Source organism: Narcine bancroftii, chromosome 4, assembly GCF_036971445.1.
Source record: "Narcine bancroftii isolate sNarBan1 chromosome 4, sNarBan1.hap1, whole genome shotgun sequence".
NCBI classification, from domain to species: Eukaryota; Metazoa; Chordata; class Chondrichthyes; order Torpediniformes; family Narcinidae; genus Narcine; species Narcine bancroftii.
Genome location: NC_091472.1, coordinates 254,591,384 through 254,616,712, shown reverse-complemented (window position 1 = coordinate 254,616,712; position 25,329 = coordinate 254,591,384). Strand labels below are relative to the sequence as shown.

The 25,329-nt window shown below is 42.2% G+C and overlaps 1 protein-coding gene across 2 annotated transcripts in view; it reads right to left on the bottom strand.

Annotated features, from left to right (window-relative positions):
- Positions 1 to 25,329, bottom strand: part of hacd2 (3-hydroxyacyl-CoA dehydratase 2) — a 103,413-nt gene that overhangs the window by 54,360 nt on the left and 23,724 nt on the right. The window contains exons 6-7 of one of the 2 annotated variants that reach the window (XM_069934780.1): positions 18,033 to 18,211; positions 7,089 to 15,609 (exon numbers count right to left, since the gene is read on the bottom strand). In XM_069934780.1, the coding sequence (XP_069790881.1) occupies positions 15,527 to 15,609; positions 18,033 to 18,211 (262 nt within the window). In that variant the 3' untranslated portion in view covers positions 7,089 to 15,526. Of the gene's footprint in view, positions 1 to 7,088; positions 15,610 to 18,032; positions 18,212 to 25,329 lie in introns of those variants that run through there. The other variant, XM_069934779.1, reaches the window with a different exon arrangement.

Genomic DNA, 25,329 nt, shown 5'->3' with positions numbered 1-25,329 from the left:
CGGACCTGTCCTCCTGCGACTCAAAGAACGACTCTTTGGTTGACCGAGTGACGCTGCTCCATGCAAACCCGCATTATGCACACAATGAGTACCCGGATGGGTGGGAGAACACAGTCTCACCCAAGCCGGATCGGACCCAGCATTGCTCCCAACCCAACCTCCTCCAAATCTTTCTTCCCTAGGTCACGTGCTTGAACAGAGGGATCAGCACCACCCCACCAACTCAGGCCAGCCTGTCGACAACACAGTTGGGAAATTGAGCGAGGCGGTGGCCGCACCCATCGAGCCCGCCAGTAACACGACTCCAGCGACCTCCATCCCAGCACCACGGCGGTCACGCCGGACAATCAGGCCCCTTGACCGTTACAGCCCCTAACCTCCCACCAGTTTTTTTCCCCCTGTTTTTTTTACAGCCCTCCATTCACCCCGGGGTTAGTTCTCAAAGAAGGGGTGAATGTGATAGTATGGATTCTATCACTAATGTGTATATGTATATATTGTAGTATAGGATGGTTGTGATTGGCTGAGAGCGTAGCCACGCCTACTGGCAGGCCTTAAAGGTTTGCTCCTAGCCAGACCCAGATCATTCTGGACTGGTCGACCTATATGTGATACACTCCAGTCTTCTAGTTAATAAAAGCCTTGGTTTGGATCAACAAGCCTTTGATTCTTTCGACGTGCTCTACAAGTGTGGAGTGAGCTGCCAACTGAAGTGGTGAATGCGGGCTCAATTTTAACATTTAAGAAAAATATGGACAGGTACATGGATGGAAGGGGGATGGAGGGGTATAGGTCAGTGGGACAAGGCAGAATAATAGTCATCGCAGAATAGAATGGCCAAATGACCTGTTTCTGTGGTGTAATGTTCTATCATATCTGCAATGTTACCACCTTCTCAGGGGAAAATAGGGACGTGCTTGGATCCTAGCTCAGCCATTGCTGCCTGCATCCCACAATGGGCCTTTCTCCCTCTATCTTCCTAAGACTCCATGAGATATATCAATAGTTAAAAGTAAAAGTACTTTTGAAATACAGTTTCAATTGTAAAATGTCCACACAGTAACCAAAATAGATGCTGCAGGTTGCAACCAACTACAAAGTTCAAATTATTGTCAGAATACACACATGACATCACATACAACCTTGAAATTCTTTCTCCTGTGGGCTAGCCATAATTTCTATTTGTCGGCGTAGTTGGCATAGCGGTTAGTGCAATGCCTTTACGGTGCCAGCGATCGAGAACAGGGTTCGAATCCCATGTTGTCTATAAGTAGATGGTACATTCTCCCTACTTCTGCGTGGGTTTTCCCGGGGCGTGGGGTTCCACAATTCGAAACGTACCGGAGGATGCAGATCAATTGGGTGTAAATTGGGCGGCAAGGACTCGTGGGCCTGTTACCATGTTGTATGTCTAAATTTTTTTAAAAATCAGCAGTGCACACTGTACTTGAGAAAGGGCATGAACAAGTGGGAGACCGCAAGAGACTGCAGCTTAGACCATCACAACCCAACACCCCTCCCCAAACTGACTTCACCTACATCTGCCACTATCCTGGGGAAGCCATCAGCTTACTAAACGTCCCATTCCACACCATCACACTCTCCTCAGGCAGAAATCACAAGCTTGAAAACACGATGTTCCTGATTTGAGGAGTTTCTTTCCTGCTATTTTAAGACTCTTAAATGGAGCTCCCATGCACTATATAACTACATTACACTACACCCATCCCTTTGTCCAAGTTACGCTAAACCTTTTGTTTTAGAGTTGCACTACTTGCTTTACTTAAGTAAGGGTGGACTTGCCTTGATTGGGGAATTTAGAAGACACAAGACCTAAAATGAGGCTGTCAAAATATAGTGAAACCTTGTTAGAACACGATTCGTTAATCCACGGAATCGCTTATAGCACGGCTGTCTGTGGACCCCAAACTTTACAAATAAGTTGATTAAAATTCAGAATTCCAATATTAAAAGAATGTGCTTGCTTCTTTCATTGAAATTGTTATAGATAGCAGATCCTTTGAAAACTGGTAATATTTGGGTTTGATTATCTGTGGGCACTCTGACTAATATGCATTTCTTCTGCGACTCGGCTGTAACGCGGTATAAAATCATGGACCCCAACTACTGTTTTCTAACGAGGTTTTAATGTATCAATTAAAATTCGTTAAAGCTTGCTTTAGCAGTGGCCAGGAAATGTGTAGCAAGTTTCTTGGAAATCTGATTCCCAATGAGGTTTAGCTCGCTGGAAGGTAGAGATACATAATTGTGATCCCCTGGAGAAGATCACCTCTAACCTCAGAAACAGGTATGATGCATTTTCAAGAATATGGAATTTAAACCTAAGATACATCAGGATAAATCTTTAACGATTCCCCCCTCCTGTCTCTTCCCCCAGGTGCTCGCAGCGCTGAGGACCCTAGATAAGTCAGGTTATCTGTCCCTTAATGGGAGTGGGGTTTATCCTCTGCGAAACCAATCTTTTCTTATTCTTTCTCTTTTCTTACTTTTTCTTCATCTTCTTGTTTCTGGGAGGGGGTGCGAGGTTCCTCTTATTTTGTTCTTCTTTTTCTCCCTTTGGTTCAACATCAACATTGAATTTGCATTTTTGTAGTATTATTGTAAGTTTTCTTTATAATAATTGAATCACAGGTCGACTCTTATTTTTTTCTCACCTTTAATATCGACAAACAGATCGATATTTGAATTATTTTGTTAATATTATTGATATTGAGGTTTTTCTTTTTAATTATTCTTCATTTTGACTGAATGTTGATTTAAAATTCTCAAATTAAAATATTAAAAAGGTGGATTTGCTTAGATAGCAGGCAAAACAAAGCTTTTCACTGTGTATCTCAGTATTCATGATAGAACATGGAGGGCATTGAACATTAGAGCACAGTACAGGCCCTTCAGCCCACAGTGTGGTGCTGACCTTTGTCAATCTAATCCACAACAATCTAATTTTCCCCACACCTACAACCCTCTAATTTTCTTACATCCACGTTCCTGCCTAACAGTCTTCTAAATGTCCCTATTGCACCAGCCTCCATCATCAGCCCCAGCCATACATCCCAGCACCTACCACCCTCTGAATAAAATAAGTACCTCCGGCATCTCCCCTAAACTTTTCTCCACTCACCTTGTACAGATTTCCTCCAGTATTTGCTATTGTCAACAGCCCCAGTAACAGGCCCTTCCGGCCAATGAGCTGGTGACCCCTAAATACAATTAACCACTCTCATTTTGAAGGGTGGGAAAAAACTGGAATGCCCTGGGAATTCCATGTAGATTCAAACCCGGGTCGTTGCCACTGTAATAGCGAGGCACTAACCGCTATGCTAACCGTGATGCCTTATTTATAGAAGGTTAAATATTGATAATGATAAGGAGTTTATTGTCATACACATTGAACAATGTACATGTGCACTGAAATTCTTACTTTGTTCAGCCAAACAGGTATTTGTAAAGAAAATCTATTAATAGCAAACTAACTGAATTAAATTAAGAGACAATAAATACAGGAGATGGGTAATAAATATTTACAACGATCCTCATGCAAAAAGTGACTTGCAATAGTGCGGACAGTCCATTGTGAGTCAACCAAGGGGAGGTTCAAGAGTCTAATGGCCGTGGAAAGACACTGTATTTGAACATTGAACATGGTCTAAGACACTAGCCCTGGTGCCACGAGCCCTCATGTTAACGTCTCATCCATAAGATGACAGGGCAGCACTCTTTCAGTACTGCATATGCGTCAGGCCAGGTTAACAAGGGAGGCTGCTGGAGCTTCGGTTATAGCAGGGGTTGCCAAACTAAGGCCCACAGGCCAACTGCGGCCCATTGCCCACTTTTCAGTGGCCCGTTAGATCATAGTCTCAAACAATAAACTGCACTGTTTGTACATTGTACTTCTTAGTTTCAACACTAGATGTCACTGCCATTTTGACAACTACTGGACTGACTGTTACAATGTTATTTATCGATGAAAATGTTTACCTCAGTTAAAAAATGTTCTGTTTAAAAAATTACCTCATTTTTAAAAATTGTTTACGCTGTAGGGCAGCACAGATCGCTTAGCAATTGGTGCAGTGCCGTTACAGCACCAGTGATTGGGTCTTGGATTCAAATCCCATGCTGTTTGTGAGGAGTTTCCACTTTCTCTCCCATGTCTGCGTGGGTTTTATCCGTGGGCTCTGGTTTCCCCCCACCGTTCACAATGTACCGGGGGTGTAGGTTAATTGGGTGTAATTAGGCAGCATGGACTTGTGGGCCGAAAGGACCTGTTAAGTTTCAAATTTAAATTCAGTTGATTAAACATGGCAGAAGTGAAAAGACGTAAAATAGCAAGGGAGTTCTGAAAATGAATACTTTTTCCTGATGGTAACAGTGAGACAGACCATGTGCAGAGTGATGTGGCTCCTTGATGATTGCTGATGCTCTCCGACGGCAATGTTTCCCTGTAGATGTTCTCAATGGTTGGGAGAGTTTTACCTGTGAAATTCTGGGCTGTGTCCACTACCTTTTGCATTCTTTTTCAAAGAATGTGACTGAAGATGAAGTAAAATGCCTTCAAGTTTATTCAGTGTAAATACAGTATCATATTTTTGTCTTTTAAATTGTTTATTTCTGAGTGTCTGTGGATTCACCTCCAGCCATACACTCTTGTTCAAACCATCATCAACCTGAGCTCCAGATCCAAACCTCCGATATGACTAGGAAGCGTTCAGCGCCCAATGGCCTATGGGAGCCCTCATTGCCCTCAGTACCCTGTTGAATCTTAGCTCTGATACCTGGTTCTCATGAGCCAGTCTCCAGCAGTCCACAGCCTGTCTGGGTCCTTCAGCCGCTGCATGGATTTTGGATATCAAGCCCTTCTCTGGTCCGCTGCCATGGTCACATTTTCTGCCATGGTCACATTCTCCTATGCCACGTCCAGATGGGTGCTTGCCTGGAGGCATGATCACATGATGCCTTCACCCAGCTGATGCCTGCCATAGGTTGTATAAAATGCCTAAGACTCCTGCTCCATACTCCCCTCCATTCTACCAGCCAACAGGAAGATCTCAGCCTGCTTGTTTCTCCATTGGCCGACCCTGAGATTGACAATGTTTAATATTTACAAACGCCTGCTCTGTCTGTGGTCCAACCGAGAACTTTCAGCAGCCAGCCACTTTGTCTCCTCACCATTCCCAGAGACATGTCTGACCTTGCTCTCATCCATTCCCAGGGTGAGGCCAAATATAAACTCGAGGAACAACACATCATGGGAAATGTCTGCCTCATTCCAATGCTGACATGTCTGACCATGGTCTTTTACACTGGCAGACTGAGACCACCCACAAATGCCGCCAACTGGATGGCATTTACATCAGCCCTCTCTGGTTTCCGTTAGCCCTCCCTTCTCTTTCCTCTACTTCTGTCTCTCCCCCCTTCCCCTTTCCTCCAGCTCTTCATTCACTGAGCCATCATCCTCCCCCCCCCTTCCCCTTTCCTCCAGCTCTTCATTTACTGAGTCATCATCCTCTCCCCCCCCTTCCCCTTTCCTCCAGCTCTTCATTTACTGAGCCATCATCCTCCCCAATCAATTCTCACCATTCCTCTCCTGTCTTCCTATCCATGTCCAAATTTGGTCTCTTACCTGTTAACCTGTGCTCCTCTTCCAGCCTTTTTATGCAGGCTGGTTTTTGCTCATAAGTTGAAGAAATGCTCAGGCCTGAAATGTCCATAATATATCTTTATCTCCTATGGATGCTGTGAGACCTGCTGAGTTCCTTCAGCGATTCTGTTTTGAAAGCACATCATATGTCCCCTTAACAACCTTTAACCCAATGGCATTAATACTGAATTTTCCACTTTTGGGCAACTCTCTCCTCTATCTGGTTCCCCGTCTCTCCTGTTCTTTTTTTCTCTGATCACCTTCCCTTTTCTTAATACACTTGACAACACGCCTTTCTACTTTAGCCTCCATAAAGGGCCACTAATCCGAAACATCGATTGTCCATTTCCCCCCCACAAATGCTGCCTGACCACCAAGTCCCCCCTGCAACTCAATGCCTGTCGAATATTTTCATTACTTTAATGACACGGTTAGCATTACGCTTTTACAACGCCAGCCATCGAGATCTGGGTTCGAATCTGGCTCTGTCTGTAAGTAGTTTGTACATTCTCCCTGTGTCTGCGTGGGCTTTCCCCAGGGGCTCAGTGTCCTCTCACCATTCAAAACGTACCACAAGTTGTGGATTAATTGGGTGTAATTGGGCAGCATGGGCTCGTTGTCTGAAAGGCCTGTTACTGTGCTAAACATCTAAAAGTGTGGAAGAAAAATAATAACAATCTGTCTTTTACTCTGAAGGCTGCAGGTGACGAAATCTGCAGCAAAAAAAAAGAACTTTAGGTCAAGCAGCATCCGTGGAGGGAAAGGGACGTTTCAGGTTGAGACTCATGGATCAGGTCTGTTTATGTTTGCTGTGCTTTAATTGGAACCTATGTCGCTGTCCAGTGGCAACTCTGTGGCGGTGCAGCCAGTCATTAATTTACCCACAGAGTCACGAATTCTGGAGTGCCCAAATACACCTTCCACCACTCCTTCCCTATCCCCTCCCCTCCACTTTGTGACCCTGGCTACATCCCCACTTACAGGTCACATTAGAAGCACAGAATTCAGCCTCATTTTAGGGTGGTTATTTAAAATAAATCTAACCATATTACATTTGTTTCCACAGACACTTTGTATCTCTGAATAGACTTTAGACATACAGCAAGGTAACAGGCCCTTTTGGCCCCCGAGCCGCTGCCGCCCAATTGACCTACAACCCCCATACATTTTGGAGGAAACCCACGCAAACTCTTTACAGACAGAGTTGCATTCAAACCCACGTTGCTGGGGCTGTAATAGCACTGCGCTACTACGCTTTTTTCTCTTCTTGGCAGGGGTGCTGGACTAGTGGCGTCTACTTCTATTCCTTTACGGACAAAGGTCACAAATGTTGTGCATTTAGGGACATGACTGTAAAAGAACCTTGAAAAAGGATTCATTGCCAATAATCCAGAAGATTTAGAGAGCAGCAACTATGATAAAAATGAGCTTTGATCATGATAACGAGTTTATTGTCATACACATTGCACAATGTACCGAAAGGACCAAAATTCTTTCTTGCTGCAGCCAAAAGGTATTTTTTCCATAAAGAAAAGTTAGCATAGCAAACTAATTTAATCAACTTAAAAGAGACAATAAACACATGAAATAGATAATATTCAGTAATCCTTGTGTAAAGAAAACTGACTTGCATTAGTGCAAACAGTCCTTTTGTGGTATTGGAGCAGCCCCTGCCTGATCAATGTAAAAATGGGAGATTCAAGAGTCTGATAGCTGTTGGAAAGAAACTATTTTTGAACCAAGAGGTACTGGTCTTCAGGCTTCTGTATCTTCTGCCCAAAGGGAGCAGTGAGGTTGTGACTAGGGTGATGGAGGTCCTTTAAGATGTTGGTTGCTGTCTTGAGGCACCATCTCGCATGGATGTCTCCAATGGATGGGAGGTCAGAGCCTGTGATGGAACCAGATATGTTTCCTACCATCTTCAGCCTTCCGTGTTTCTGGTTTGGTTACCTGCACACTGTCCTGACAGCAGGTAGAACCCATTGATAAGCGAGGATATATTTTCCCAGATTTTTATATTCACCTCTATTTTCAAACCCATCACCAATTCCCTTCTTATGCAAACCCCTCTCCCAGCTCTGTAATCATCTTCTCCTGTCCTCTGAGAACCTTGCCCCTCCTCCAATTCTGTTCCCTTGGCAATCGCTGAGTTTAGTTGCCTCACCATCAATGGCTTCAGTTCCCAAGGTCCAAACCTCATCAAGTTAGAGCAGTGTTTTTCAAAATGCTTCTCTAAACTCAATCTAACCTTAAGCAATCCCTATGCCATAAATGTTCAGTTATTAGTGAGGAATTGCTTAAGGTGGTATGCGAGTGGAAAGAAAAAGGTTTGAAAATCATTGTTTTAATTGTACCTTATTGACTCATTACGTCCACGGTTTCATAACGCCAAAGGAAATGGACCAATGACATTTTTTCTCAAGCAAAATATTCAGTAACAATGGACTCTAGAGCAGTGATTCTCAACCTTCCCTTTCCACTCACATACCACCTGAAGCAATCTCTTACTAATCACAGAACACTTTCAGCATAGGGTGAAATGCGAGTTTAGGGGAGGGTACAGTTTGAAAACCACAGTTAGAGTAATATCACTGGACAATGAAGAATTCACTTCCTGAACACTTTTGTATGTACAGTATATTATGGATTTTGGGCTGCTAATCACAGTAATCTCCTTAAAATTTTCCTCCCACTTTCCTTTTTTAGATATAACCTATTTTTTGTGATTTCCTGTCATATTTCACCGACTTCAAGCAGACAAAATCATGAAGTGCAGCACATTGTTGAAAATTCATTTTCTGTATTTGCACTTGGACGTCTGCGCCGCTGATCTTGGTGCAGCCAGTGATGAACATGGTGAAAGGTTTCACCATGACATTGCAACCATGGAAAAGCGGTACCAGAGCAAATGGAATCCATCAATGCTGGCTGAATATTGTTGGTCACCGACATGAGAGGCATCAGATGCTGAGTATAGGTTAGACTAATTTTAAGTTAGGTCATTAATGTTGTGTACTAATTTGGGGGGGGGGGTTGTTTATTTAGTCTGCCGATGTAGTATTGTAATTTTTATGATCTTATGTTTAATCTTTTTACTGTAACTTTCTATTTTATTCATGTTATAAAATCTTAAATAAAGTTTAAAAAAAAATGCTGAGTATAAACAAAAATCAGCGGCAAAACATTTTTAGGCCAGTTGAACTATTGCAATGTGTCAGCATCATTTTGTGGCTAAATATGCTAAATTCAATCAAAGTTAATTTAATGTTTATTCAACTTCCTATGTGATACAGCAAATCTGAAATTAGCTTTGTATTTAGCTTGAAGTTGTCTATCATTATCCCCAATTTTTTTCAGGAAGCCAACCTTTTGAAAAACTGCATTATCTAGAATGGAAATGAGCCCAGCAAATCCGTACTGACCATCAACCACCTATTTACACTAATCCTATAGTAATCCTCTTTTGCTTTTGCTATCAAATGCACAATTTGATGCGATGCTGGGCATCATTAATAGGGGGATTGAGTTCAAGAGTAGAGAGATCACGTAACTCTACAAATCTCTGGCGAGACCACACTTGGAGTACTGTGTTCAGTTCTGGTCACCTCATTATAGGAAGGATGCAGTAGCTATGGAGAGGGCACAGAGGAAATTTACCAGGATGTTACCTGGATTGGAAAAGGAAAGGTTAGCAGAGCTGGGACTTTTTCCTCTTTGGAGTGTAGAAGTATGAGAGAAGACTTAATAGACATCTACAGATTGTGAGGGGCATAGATAGGGTGGACAACCAGCACCTGCTTCCCAGGGCAGGAAGAGCAAACACCAGAGGACATGTATACAAAGTGAAGGTAGGAAAGTTTAGGAGAGACATTGGGGTAATTTAAAAAGATAGTTGTGGGTGCCTGGAATGCCTTGCTAGGGATGGCGGTGGGGGCCGAAACATTAGGAGTATTTAAGGGACTCTTAGACACATGGATGAAAAAAAAAAATGGGTTGGCACAACATTGAGGGCTGAAGGGCCTGTACTGTGCTATAGTGTTCTACGTTTTATATGAATTTAATCAGTTTACTATTATAGTTTCTTTATAATTACCTGTTCGGCTGTAAGAATATTGGCGCATACATACATTGTAAGATATGTATGACGATACTCATCAATTTTTATTCTTCCCTCATTTCCCTTACCCCCTCCAATCACCAACACACTCAGGGCAACAGGACAATTTACAGTGGATAACTCAGCTATCAATCCTCTGGAGTTCTCCCCCTGAACTACTTCTTTCCATACATGGTTTAGGTCATCTGCTCCAAAGTGTTTCCTCTGACGCTGCACTTCCTCTGAAGAACCTTTTGGATTGCTCCCCTGCTGGAAGCTCCACTTATGCAAGCAGTGAATCATCAACCTTAATCATAAACTACATTCCTCACCACAGATGCTGCCTAACCTGTTGAGCACTTACCACTTGATTTTTCTTTTGATGACACAGGAGTGCTCTGTGGTTAATAAGGTGGTATGCAAATGGAAAAATGGTTTGAGAACCAGTGCTGTAGACGCTGCATGACCTGCTGAGTTTCTCCAGTACCTTTAAGTATTACAATACAATCCCAGTGTCTGCAGACTTTCCTGTTTAACCTTATTCTGTCTTCAAGTAGAATGGGATGAAGGACCTACCAAATGCACTTGTGTAAAATAAGTTTAGCACAGACTAGATGGGCCAAAGGGCCTGTTCCTGTGATGTTGTTTTCTATGATTTTAATAGTTGAGTTTTTTGGACCAATTTTTCAGGTCAGATTTGGTCAGGGGGGGGGGGGGCCCTACTACTTTTGACTGCAGTAAGTACCTGTGCTGTTCAAGGCATCGGGTGCTCAGAAGGCTGGGACTGGGTGGTAAGTCCATGTTCATGGCGTTGGGTGCTCTGATGGGCAGGCATCTGGGGTGAGGGTCTGCAGTCAGGGCATTGGGAGCTTGGATCGGGTGGGGGGGGGAGAAAACGTAGCTGGGACAAAGGTTTGCAGTCAGGGTATTGGGAGCTCCAGTGGGTGGGTGGCCAAGGTGAGGATCCGAGCTCAGGGCATCAGGAGCTCGGATGGGCGGGCGGTCAGGGCAAAAACAGGGGGTGTCAAGTTTTACACAAGTCATATGTGAAATGTGATTTTTGTGCCAAAATATGGGGGTCAGCTATTACATGATATTGACCATTACACGAGTATATACGGAATATATATGGTGTATCAATGTTTGACTTTTAACCTTGCATGTCATTTTATGTGTTCTTCATCATTTCGGTAAAATGGTCTGGAGTAGGTGGTGGTGAATCACTGCTTTTAGCAACAGTCCTCAGACTCTTGAACTTCACCCTACCCCACCTTAACACTACTAAAAGATATGAGAGATTTGTTTTAATTCTAATTACCTTTTTAATTTGAGGCACGGCACAGTAACTGGCCCTTCCAGCCCACGTTCCCGCGCCACCCATACATTCACAGTTCAACTCTTTGCATCTTTGGAACATGGAAGGAAATCAGAGCACCCAGGGAAAACCCACATAGACACGGAGAGAGCGTAGCATCTCCTTAAAGACAGCAGCAGATTTGAACCCGTGTTTCTGGTGCTGAAGTAGAATTGTGCTAACGGTGCTGCTCAGTTTGTCTGCATCATGGATTCTGCACAATGTTTGTGCTATGGCTAACAGTGAATAGATATTACTATTAATTTTCTCTCAACCTTTTATATTATGTGGAGTTTGTTCTTTTCTATGTTGTGTTTTATGTGGAAAGCTGCAGCAAGCAAGACTTTCATCCGAGTTCCCACAGGACTTAGAGTTGTTCCTGTTGGAAAACATAATAGACACAAGACTAACAATGAATCTGTCCATGTTTCATTTCAATTTGTAATGATTGCATTGGCAGTGGCCAGGAAGTGCATCGTAATTACCTGGAATACTGGCTCCTGCCTGAGCATTGCACTCTCAAACACAGAAATGCAAGGCTGTGTTGCCCTGGAGAAAATTGCTTACAAAAGGAAAAAAAATACAAAATTTTCCTGAAAATTTGGCAACCATACCCAAATTTCATAGGAGCACAATTATAGTGTGAACCATGGTGCCTGGACGCCCTACCTTTCCCCGTCTATTCCTCAATCGGTTTTGGGGTAGGGAGGTAGGGGCCCATCCCTTCCCAACCAGGAAAAGTCAAGAGACGAAAACAGTCTGAGCACTGGCTGCCATGTCATGACAAACCCATAAACCCCCGATAAACCTTAGTTTTGAGTGTCTTCAACGTCATATGTAATTGTGGTTAGTTAAGTCTTAAATGTTGAGGGTGTGGGGGGATGGAGAGGTAGGGGGAGGGATGGAGGGGGATAAAAAGAGCTTGAACACTGCAGAAAACTGTATAGAATTGATCACTGTAAATTGTAGTCAATGCTGATACTGTTAACATTAATACTGATAATGTCGGTAGATGTTTAAGTTTGGAAAAACAAAAAATATTCAAAAAACTTTCATCTGTACCGTGTTCTTTTGTATATGACAATAAACTTCATTCATTCACAATGCCAAGATGTAATAATTATCCCCTCACACCTCCACCTATACTTCACCCACTCTCCTACCCAATCTTCTTGCATTTATTCCATTAGTGTTGAAAATCCTTTATTCTCTTCCTCAAATGAACTTCACAAATGCACAGCCAGGGAGTTAATTGCGCACAATCTGTAGATTCCCCAATCTCTAACCAAGTGAGGTAGTGGGAATGAGCTTGAGCTCTTTGCATATAAAGATTTACCTGCACTAATGAATCTGCGCCAATGGGATTCTCTTGTTTTGGTTATTTTTTGTGGTCAAATTTATAACTTTGCTTTACACATTGAGACACGATTGGTCATGCAGCATAGAAACAGGCCTTTCAGACCATTGCATCCATGCCAACCAAGTTGTCGACCTGAGCTAGCCTCATTTGCCCCGTATCCCAGTGTGGTTTGCCAGCTATACACCAACAGATAAGGGGGATCTTCAGAGGGTTATCAATACGGCGCAGAAAATCATGGGATTTTCCATGTCCCCTTTGGAGGATTTATTTCTATCTCGCTGTATGGGAAGGCAGCTAAAATTTTAAAGGATTCTACTCACCTGGGCTATCATCTGTTTGATTTATTGCCCTCAGGGAGATGATATAGTTCCATTAAATCACAGACGACCAGACTCAAGAACAGTTTCTATCCCAGAGCCATTTGGGAATAAACTCTGCCATTTAGTGTATTTGTATTGTTTTAATGGTGCTTTTTTTCTTCTTTTTATTGCTTTCACTGATTTTAATATGCTCTTGTATATTGTTTGGTACAACAGTTGCACTTTTTAAACTTTGTTGCGTTTTCTTTCACAACAATAAAGTACTTACTTACTTATCCCTATCCATGTATATGTCTAAATGTCTTTTAATGGTTATACTTGTCCCAACCTCCACCACTTCTTCCGGCAGCCTGTTCCATATATCCACCACCCTCTGTGGGATAGACTCTCATATTCCTTTCATACCTTTCCCCTCTCCTCATAAACCTATGCCCATAAGGTTTAGACTCCCCTACTTTGGGAAAAAGACTGTGACCATTCACCTAATCTTTGATTTTATACACTCTAATCAATTTCAAGGGGGAAGCAATAGAACAATAGGTCCAGCGCTTTCTGTAAGGAGTTTGTACGTCCTCCACTCGACTGTGTGGGTTTCCTCCATGTGTTCCAGTTTTTTCCCCATTCTTCAAAACATATGGAGGTTGTAGGTCAATTCGGTGTAATGGGGCAGCATGGGTTTGTGGGCTAAAAGGTCCTGTTACTGTGTTGTATGTCTTAAAAATCATGAGAATTCTGCTAGGTTTTCCAAATTTTTTTTGGGGGGGTGGGGGGGGAAAGAAATATTGTTGCCATGGTGACTTTACACTTGGTTTCCTCAACTACCAGAAAGCATCCCAAGTGGAAAATGGTGCAACTTCAAACTAGACCCAGAGACTCATGTGTGCCTCCTTTAAGTATAGGTTATTAATTCTAGCAGAAGGATGCAGATTGTATTTTCACAAACATCTTGCCTGTGAATAAAAGTGCAACCTTCTTGCAATTGAAAGGGAGTTTAATGACATGGGCCTGAGCACGTTTGACCTGATGCAAGGGCATTTCCTTGAAACACGGGAACTGGGATATACTTTTATTAACACGACTGTTAAAATAGGTTAAAGTAGAAATATCCTGCTCCTTGTGAACCTGCATCTGCAGTCTAGGTGGTTGTATAACAAAACATGCACTGTCAATAGGAACTATACTTTATAGACAAAACGCACATCAATGAAAGTCATGCTCATTTCCCAAAGGATTAACTCAGTTGTCACAGTTACTTCCAAACCCTGCCCCACCCATCTACCAAGATATACTTGCAAAAATTTTCATTACAAATCCTCCCATGCAAAAAAGGTGCAAATTCCAAACACAAAGTTTAAATATTAATTACAAAAAGCAGTTCCCAATATACAAAAGAGCAGAGGCTGGGCCTCACTTGCTCCATAACTTTCAGTTAAAAATTGTTAGAGCCCACAAGGTCCTTTATATATATATAAAAAAAAAACTGGGGAGGAATTATCAGTGCATTTTGAATGTAAACTGATCGTTTAAGGTTTATGTTATTTGGGGTTGATGGAAAAAGTCAGGCCCTTCTAACCAAGTGGTACTTTGGTGTGAATTGTTGATTCTGACATCAAAATAAGAAGGGCAAACAGGAATCACATTTTCAAAACAAGGTTGTTGCTGGGAGTTGGGAAAAGGCAGAAGGGGAAAGAAATTGAAGAGGTTGCAATGGAGATCCAAAAGACAGCTCCAGGTTTTACCAATGATCAGCTTGGAAGATGTTCCAAGGTCCTGAGGAATTAAATCTTCAAAATAATGACATCAGCAAAACAACTGAGAAGACTGATCTGGATTTCAGAATACTTTTCACTGATGTCAACCATAATAAAAATGTCATGTAGTCAGACTCAGGAATACCCATTGGGGAATAAAGGATACTTTTTGATTGGAGGAAGACGTTTGTCACCAAGTGCAGCCCTTTGAGATGATCAAATACAGGAGTGTGGAAGCAGGAAGAAAAAGGTCACATGGTGACCCCAGGAATGTATAATACCTGAACTGGCATCTCTACACTAGACTTGGGTCAACAGGCAGCACCTCTGTATAACAGTTGGCTTTTCTTTAAACCATAAAGAGAGCTCTGCCAGGCAGCCCTTGTAACCACTTCACGTCCATTTTGCTTTGAGGGATTCTCCCTCACCTCCCTTCCATCCATGGTAGCATTGCCATGAAGGGGATGTGGGGCAAGTGACAATGAATGCCCACTGGTTATTCCTCAGCAGTACTCATTGGTAGAAAGGATCTGCTCCCTCAGTACACAGACATTTCTTAGATCTCACCAGCTGCTGCAAGGTTTACGCTTTCAATAAATGCTGGGAGTGAGATGCACTTCCCTTTAGGCTGGGTTTGCAGGGTGGTGGGGAAGAGGGGAGGTTAGGAGAATCTGCCATCCCTACTCTACACAACAGAGAGGGAATGCTATTGATATGCAGAACATCATTACCCAGGTCACTTTATGCCAACTTGAAATGTCGTTATTCCAACTGCTTCCAGACCCAACATATTAGGAGAACAACCTAAATTCTAGCGCAGGGAACACAGCATCTTAACGTCAAACTAGTCACAAAGTGGCCTTATGGAAAAGACGTCGGCAGAGTTCAACAGACAGTGACACAACAATCCAGTGGAAACGGCAATCATCTTGATTCGAGGTAAAAGCCCTTCTACCAGTGCCTATTTCCCCAGGAAGTGGCAGTGGCTAGTCACTCTTCTTGCTCTGATCTGCAGCGTTCAGGACCCTCCTCCTCTGACGAAGCATGTGGAAGTAGAGCTGGGGGAAAACTGAATCAGAAAGAGCAAGTCACAAGAAGGGGGAAAGATCACGTTTCCAATTCAAGTTTCCTGAACTATCCAAGACACAGTCACATTTTCCAATTTCAGGAAACACTTTACCTCTTGTGTCCTTGACTCGCTGTGCTTCCTTTCCACTCCCTGTACTCTCATTTCTGGCTCCTTTTCCATTTTCAGCTCCTTTCCCTCCTTACTTGGTTCTCTGTCCTTCATCTCTCTCTTAATTGTTCACAATAGCACCTTCCTTACATCAGATTCCAGCACTGGAATCACTTTCCAGCAGTTGTCTCCACTTTCAATCTTTCCTTCTCCCACCGAGCTCTAATGTACCCCCTTTTTCTCTCCTCCCTTTGCTCTGACTTCTTCCACCTACCTCTCACTTCTCTCCCAACTCCAAGCCCCTCTCCCACCTAACTCCTGTCTTATCCCTGGTCCACTAATCACTGTTGGCCCATTCTCCACCTTTACCATTTAACTGGCCATTTTCTCTCTCCACATTCAATCTTGATGAAAGGTCTTGACCCAAAATGTTGAACCTCCACCTCTCTCCACAGGTGCTACCTGAAAGTTCCTCCAGCAATTCTTTCCTTTGCTCTAGTTCCTAGCATCTGCAGCCGCTTGTGTCTCCAATGTCTTTGCTCAACGTACTCCTCTCTAGACATTCCACCTTCATCCCACAAAAACTAAAAATTTAAAGGTATTACAAACATTAAAACTTGAGGCAAACCAAAGCATTATTTCGAGAAATTGGAGCAAAATAATATTGCAGATTGAGGAAATCTAAAACAAAAACAGAACACTGGAAACACCCAGTAGGTCTGACAGCATAAATGGGGGAGAAATATATTATAGCACAGAACAGGCCCTTTGGCCCATAATGTTGTGCCAACCTATCTAAACCTACTCAACAATCTAAACATTCCCTACCTCATACTCATAACCCTCAATTTTTCTTGCATCCATGTACCTGTCCAAGAGTCTTAAATGTCCCTATTTTACCAGCTTCCACCACCAGCCTGGCAATGCATTCTAGGCACCTAAACTCACCCCAAAACCTTCTTCCCCTCACTTTATACAGATATCTTCTGATGTCAGCTCCTGTTGCCCCAGGAAAAAAAAATGTGCTGGCTGTCCATCTTATCTATGTCTCTCAGAATCTTGTAGACCTCTTCTAAGTCACCTCTCATTCTTCTTTGCTCCAAAGCGCAAAGCCCTAGCTCTGTTAAACTTTCCCCATGAGACATGTTCTCCAATTCGGGCAACATCCTGGTAAAACCTCCAAGATCAGTTAATGTTTCAGGTCACGGATGCTTTGTAAGAATGGGTAAGGTGATAAAATGGGTGTGTTTTTCCATTGCAGAGAATGGGAGGGTGGGGAAAACCAAGAGAATAGGATACAGATCAAAAGGTAGCAGACTGACACAGATATTTGTGGTGAAAAAAATGGTTGTCTGAAATTATAAAATTAGATCTTGATTCAATTTAAAAATGGAACAATTTTTTGTTGCCTGCATTGGGACACAGTGAAAAACTGTTTTGTACGTTATCCAGGCAAGTCAACTTATTCCAATGTACAACAGGTGGTGTAAAAATGAAACAGAAGTGTGAAATGTTGTGTTACAGAGTATTACAGGGAAAAGGGCAGTTAAAACAGTGCAACGTCAATGTTCAGGCAGTTTTGTGAGGAAAGCAGTCCAGAAGGCTTCAATGTGCCCAGATGGAATATGAAGTGTTGCTTCACCAATTGATTAGCTCCTGCAATGCTCCACAAAGGGGAAGAGAGTTAAAGTATCAGGAAGCTTCAGAGTCATCCTTGTCGCCTCTGTTCACTCCACGACGTCACATTTTTGTACTCCACGTTTAGAATATACCAAAAACAGAAAATGAAGGGGAAATGGAGGAAATCATAATCTGCTGGAGCAACTTGGTAGTTCAAACAGCAGCAGTGGGAGTTGAAGAATGGTTGACACTTTTAGGTCTGAACCTTTTCTCAAGTCATCACCAATCACTGACTAGTCTTTTTCTCCCACTGTCACTGCTCGACCTGCCGAGTTTCTCCAGCAAAATAAGTTTTGGTCCAGATTCTGACATTTGTAATTTCTTGTGTGACCCTACAAAAGGTAACTGCATAGAACAACAAACTTTGTATGCTTTAGGAAAAGAAAGAGGCATTGGGAGGCCAGCAACTTTGAACATGAAAAGGCACAAAAGACACAATGAAGTGAACCTGCATTGCATCATACTCTGAGATCCAGTGTGCAATAGGCATGATCAGATCAAATTATCACTTAAATCTGAGGCAGTAGGTCACTCAAAACATCAATTCTATGCTGACTGGAGATTCACCGAAATGGGTCCCACTTTCCAGCTCTCAGTCTGCATACATTGCCATAATAACCAACATGTTTACTTACTCGGAATGTAGGAGACCATGACCATGATCAGAACTGTGTAGTAATCGAAGGAGACATTGTATTTGTTTGGCAGGGTCACAGAGTATAAGCCAGTACGTCGAACGTGAGGCAGAGCAGCATATATGGTCAGCAGCTCCCCTGTGACACCCATTGGATACAGAGCAATAAACAGCGAGTACCTAGGTTGGAAAGGTAGAGGAGAGCTTTCAGTCAAAATCTTAAAACTGCACAGTGTATTAAATTATTCTAACAAATTGCACTCCATTCCCAAGATTAGGACCTGCATGCTTGCACACGCACAATCCCACTCCCAGGGTTAAGAGCAACGTGCACAGTGCCTTCTTTTCCTGTGGTGAAGATCTATGTGCACTCACACATTGCACCCAGGTTCCCAGAGATAGGGCATCACTGTCAGGAATGGTGACAACACTCCAGTCTCCCTTTTGGCAAGGTACAAAGCAGGCAATTCTCACGGTAACATCCATCCGTTAAATCCATTAGCGTTCAGGAATTACTTTGTTATCCAAAACTGTCCATTAATCATTACTTTAATTATGGGAGAAATTGGATAGGTTGGTCTTGTTTTCCCTGGGCCAAACAAGGCCGAGGATTGAGTTTGAGGGGCAGGGTAGATAGACAAAATCTTCTTCCCAGAGAAAGGTATCAAACACAAGAGCACACAGGTTAAATGTGAGGGAAAGGAGTTTTAAAAGAGTATCTGAGGGGGATTGATGCTTTAAAAGAGAGTATTTGATATCTGGAGTGTGTTGCCAGAGGAGGTGATAGAATCAGATACAATTACTATGTTTGAAAGGTATTTAGGTAGATACTTAAACAGGCAAGACAGAAAAAGATATGGTCCCAATGCAGGTAAAAGGGATTAGTGCAGATGGGCATAAAGATCGGCCAGAATTGAAGATAAAATCATATCAACCATGGTCTTATTGAATTGTCAAACAGGCAGAAAAGTCAGCACAAACACACAGAGATGCTGGAGGGTCTCAGGTATCTCTCAGCGTCAATAAGGTGGTAAAGATATACTACCGACGTATTAGACCATAGATCCTCCAGCAATTCCATGTATTTTTACTACAACCGCAGCGTCTGCAGACTTTTGTCTTTCACTCGAAAGGTCAGTGCAGCCTGCTGCTGTACAGTCCTGGCAGGCATTTTGCAGGTGCAGAATTGATTCTGTACTTACACTTCTACAAGGCAATAGGATTGCTCTAAATCGCAGTTAATGTCAAACTACAACTTTGAAGGCAAGGCCAACAGTTAAAGAAGATTACTTTGACATTCCCCAGTTAACACAGGTGAGCAGCTAACACACAGAAAACAAAACAAAGCCACAGTTCTGTAGATTATATGCACTGAAAAGTTCATGCCTTATAGCATCTCCTGCAGAGAGGCTGTGGGTTATGTGGAATGAAGGGGACCCTTCCTCTATATACATTTCACCCCATTCTTAAAGCTGTGAAGAAAAAAAAAGAAAATAAATTGCATCAGTAGGCAAAGCTAAAAAAAAACACAAGCACGGCAGCTTGGGTGGGGAACTTTTAGCTACGAAGGGTTGTTGTCAGGATTTTAAACACAGATTTCACTTTGTCACAAAAGCTGTGGAATGGAACAGAAACCAGGCCACATCAGTCAGTGAACAAATGAGAATATTCATTTTCAAGGATTAATTCCTCTTTCATTTCAACTGCATGCCCTGGTGGCATGGATATGCACAACTAAAGCAGCCACAGCACATTTAATGGGTGTGGGGTGGTGGGCCAGGAACTGAAATCATATATTTTTTTGTGTTTATGTAATCAATTTCAATGATCTATTTCAAACTGTCCCAATTTTTATTCCAAAATCTTATTTTGATAATATTGATTCTATGATTTCATCTTATATTTGGAATGGTAAGGGGCCAGATTGAATAAGCTTCTCTTACAGAAACCCAAGGAGGATGGTGGTAAGGCCTTACCGAATTTGAGATTTTACTATTGGACAGTTAATATTCACTATATGATGTTTTTAGATTTATTACTTTGATAAATTTGATCATCCAATTTGGGTAGATTTGGAATTGAAGTCTGTCCAGAATATTCCTTAGCTTTTTTTTGGACCAGCATTACCTCTTTTGACTATCTAAGATCAGTAGGTATATTTCCAATCCAATTATTAAATATTAATTAAGTATTTGCTGTCAATTTCAAATGTTTTTTGGACTAAAAATTATGCCTTGGCTAATATATATCTTAATTATTATTTTTATTACACTATCTACTCTGGACCAAACCTTCCTTATTTGGAAGATTAAAGAAATGATCTCTTGTAGATTTATTCAATGATGGTGGTTTAATGTCTTTTGAACAACTTTCTACCAAATATAATTTACCATAAACTCATTTTTTTTTTTAGGTATCTACAGAATAGGAATTTCCTGCAAACAATAATGTCTAATTATCTAACATTACAACAACCAGATTTACTTGACACTTTGTTCTGGTTAAACCCCTTTCAGAAGGGTTTAATTAGTACTATTTATACTCTTATATTAAATTTGAGATCAGTCCCAAACATAGGAATCGGAACTTCAACCAACATTATCTCCTGAAACATGGGGAAAAATTACTAGACTAGTTAATACTTCTTCACTTTTTGCATGTCATTCTTTAATACAGTTTAAAATAGTTCATAGAGCTTATATGTCTAAAGATAAACTAGCTCGCATCTTTCCTAATATGAGCTCTACTTGTGATAGATGCAATACTGAGATGGCTTCAGTGATTCATATGTTTTGGTCACGTTCCAAATGAGAAAACTTTGGAAAGATTTTTAAAACCATCAATGATACTGGTTATTCTATTATAACCTAACCCCTTAACTGCTCTTTTTGGAATTTCAGATGTAGTTGTTTACCTACTTTTACATATCAAGTTATAGATTTTTTGACACTATTAGCTCGAAGAGCCATTTTACTTAAGTGGAAAGACTGATTCCCCTACATTATTTCAATGGCTTTCTCATGTTACGTCTTTCTTAAATCTAGAAAAAAAATCTGAAGTCATACTTTATATAAAACTATTCAATTTGAAGAAACATGGAAGCCATTTATATATTACTTTCATTTATGATTACTTTCATGGTATATAACTGGCGTTATTCTATGAATTAACTCTTCCTTTCCAGACGCAATATAATTCTTGTCATTTTTGTTATCTGTAGGAGTGGACCGGAGCTACGTTTTAAACTATTTGACAGATCCTAGGGTAGGCCACTCAGTTGTTTATTTTTAAGTAGAATAGTTGGGTTTTTAAAAAATATATAATTATTTCTTTATCTCTGTTTTCTTTGTTAGGAGAATTATTTCTAATATGTCACATTTTCACTTTTTGGAATTTATGATACCTCTACTGTGTAGACTTGGACATACAATGGAACCCGATTTAACGCGCATTCGGATAGAACATGATGAGTAATTGGACCCCTTTATGTCAAAGTTCCATTCTTTGAGATAGGACGTTAAGTGAGCCCATTTTAAAAGGTGCAGCACCAAGGATGGCCACCCTGTGGCGCATCGGATGTTTAGAAGTGGCACATCTAAATGATTAAGTACAGTACAGTAATGTTTATCTTGGTGGGGAATTCATTGCACTGATGAGGGCGTGGTTGTGCGTGCTGCTGAGAATGGGGGGGGGGTGTGGGGGGGCGAATGCTGCTGTGAATAGGGAGTGGGGGTAAGTGCTGCCATGAGCAGAAGGGGTGGTGGGGTTGCTGCTGTGATCGATGTGTGTATATATTCTACACAGTAGTGAAACCCCGATTTAGTGTGACCCCGCTTTTTTTTGTAATGTGATATTTTGGACCCTAACTATCACGTTATAACGGGATTCCACTTTACCATTTTAATTGTGTTATTTCTCTTCTCCTTATGCTGTGTTATGAAATGTTAATAAAAAGATTGAAAAAGAAAGAAACCAACTGAACTTGAGTGCTTCGCAGGGAAGGGGCTCAAACTTTGAGCCAAGTCCCAAGGGGGACGTAGCGATAAAAATGTTGAGAATAGCTGATCTAAAGATATATAACAAAAATAAAATATGTGTCTCTGTCTCTTTCTAAGCCCTTTCATGCAAGGAAAATGCCCAACTGTAAAGGCTAGAGACTTACCTTTCTGAATGCGCTGAATCCAACCCTTCTCAGGGAAGGATAATTGACTCAGTGCTATGCTCTGCTGTCCCATATGAATATACAGCCGCTACAAGCAGCTGGTAGGGCGGGCTGATGATGCTGTCAGCCCGTTACCCATCTCCTCACTCACCCCTCTCCCTCCATGACCCCCTTAAGGCAGCGGGGGCTGGCGGGAGCTGTTGGGGGCAGCTGGTGCAGGCTTTGACAGCCTCACCAGGCCTCTTCAGCCTTCAAAGTCGCACTCTGCGGCTCAAAACGCATAGAGCACTGGCCACCTTCCCAACCCATAATACCCCCGACGCAGCTGGAGCGGTTCCAGCTACATGGAGGATTATGAGTAGGGAAGACGGCCATTGCTCTGCCGTGTATTTATGACGGGTGGCACTACAGCACTAATTGCCCCACCTCCATCAGATCCAGAGATGTTATGAGTTGCCACTCAACATGAATGCGATGTTGGAGCAGCCTTTTAGGGCTGCTCTATGAAAGATAAGTTTTAAGTTTCCCTCCGTGCTTGTACCCAGCCTCCAGGCGGAGGCCTGGCTTGAAATGTCCTTCTCTCTCCTCTCCCCCCCCTCTCCTCTCCCCCCCCTCTCCTCTCCCCCCCTCTCCTCTCCCCCCCTCTCCTCTCCCCCCCTCTCCTCTCCCCCCTCTCCTCTCCCCCCCCCTCTCCTCTCCCCCCCCTCTCCTCTCCCCCCCCTCTCCTCTCCCCCTCCTCTCCTCTCCCCCCCCTCTCCTCTCCCCCCCTCTCCTCTCCCCCCCTCTCCTCTCCCCCCCTCTCCTCTCCCCCTCTCCTCCCCCCCCCTCTCTCTCTCTCTCTCTCTCTCTCTCTCCCTCTCACACACACACACACACACACTTGGAGTTTAAGAGAAATTCGATAAGTCAATGTTACTTCCATCTGGTTGAAGAGTGCTCAGATGGAATACAAGGTGCTGTTTCTCCAATTTGCAGGACAAAAGTGGTGACTCTAAACATGGCATTGCTGGGGAAATGCAAATGAAAAAGTAAATTCTCAAAGACTGCAAATATTTTGTCTGGGATGATTGTATAATGGCTTACAAAGCAACCATTGAAACATTAGATTGGACACTGCAAGATCTTAGACAATGATAAATTACTGGGAGGTGTTACTTTTGTGTCAGCTGGTTATTTCATAAGACAACACCAGTAATTTCACCAGGTACTGAAGCCAACATATGGTCAGCCTGTAATAAAGCATCATATATTGGAGAAAAAAAATTAATGATTTTAAATTTAGAGATACAACACAATAACAGGCCCTTCTGGTCCAGGAACATATGTGCTGCCCGAATACACTCATGGAGCCAATTGAACTGCCCAAGTCTTTGGAATGTGGGAGGAAACTGGAGCTCCCGAAGGAAACCCAAGCGGACATGGTGGGGGGGGAGAATGTACAAACAAAATATTAAATTATTAAATTGAAAACCTAGATGCAATTGTATTTGGCAGGTAATCCATCTGCAGAGAGATTGCCTGGAGTTTACTAAAAAATTAGGAAATGGAGAAATGAAACACAAAGACACCATAAAAATAATTTCCATGAAAAACTTGGGGAAAATTGTTACATTACCTCTTGATATGATGCACTCAGCATCAATTGAATTACCAATGGCTGCATGAAATAAGCAATTTTAGCATCAAAAAAGCGATACAGTGGGAAAGGGGGGGGGGGAGAAAAAGTCACTGTATATGTGTGAAAAAGAAATAGTGTATATCATGGCTAATGTGATTTATGGTGTGAAAAATAAAAAAATTTAAAAAAAAAAAAAAAGCGATACAGTGCAAGCCACAAATAAAGCAGTGAATGCAGCTCAGAACACAAGGCAAACTTCCCTACACTCTTTAGACTCCAGCTATAATTCCCGCCACCTAGGAAACACAGTCAACATTCTGAAAGGCCTATCAGACCCTGGACATGCCCACTTTTCCCTCATCCCATGGGGAGAAGGCTTAAGTGTGTGAAACCACCCACCAAAAGGCTTAAAGACAGTTTCTGCCCTGCAGCCTTCAGGCACCTGAATGAACCCCACAGTGCTGTCATGCTATGAAAGCACAAGGCTAGGGAAACTCAGCAGGTTAAACAGTGTACTTTATATAGCAAAAATAAAGATACATAACTCATGTTTTGGTTTCGAACCTTCATCAAGGTATGAACAAAATGTAGGCAGGTGCCCATAATTTACTCTAGTCCAGGGGAGTTGGGAGCTTGGATGGGTGGCGAGGATCACACTTATACTCTGCTAATTCCACTGCCTGCCACAAAGTCACATGTGCCACAATCACATGCCATGCCCACTAACACTACACAGCCAAATTGCATCCGCAAGCCATGTATTCAAGTCAAATGTGGCTCACAAGTTCCAGTTTGGCCACCCCTGCTCCAGTCCTATCATGGTGCTAATTTATCTTTCCTTACATTGTATCTTTAGGGAATTGTGCTCTTGCCCTTCTACTTAGCATAAAACAGAACATTACAGGACAATATATGCCCTTTGGCCCTCGATGCTGTGCCGACCTATATATTCCTACTAAAAAAAAAGTACAAAATCCTTCCTACCTCGTAACTCCCTATTTTTCTTTCATCCAAGTATCTGTAGAAGAGTCTCTTAAATGTTCCTAATGTTTCAGCCTTCACCATCTGCCCTGGCAAGACATTCCAGGCATCCACAACTCTGTATAAAAAGAATTACCCTTGATGTCTCCCCTAAACTTTCCTCTCGTCACTTTGTAGAGATGTTCCTTGGTGTTTTCTATTTCTTAGCCTGGGGGATAAAAGCGCTGGCTGTCCACCTTATCTATGTTTCTCAGAATCTTGTAGACCTCTATTAAGTCACCTTTCATCCTTCTGCACTCCAAAGAGAAAAGTCTCAGCTCTGCTATCCTTGCCTCATTGTTTTCCAATCTAGGCAACATCCTGGTCAATTTTTGCACCCTCTCCATAGCTTCCACATCCTTCCTATAATGAGTTGACCAGATTGAACACAAATACTTCAAGTATTGTCTCACCAGAGATTTGTAGAGCTGCAACATGACCTATCCACTCTTGAACACAAACCCCCTATTCATGAAGCTCAGCACCCCACAGGCCTTC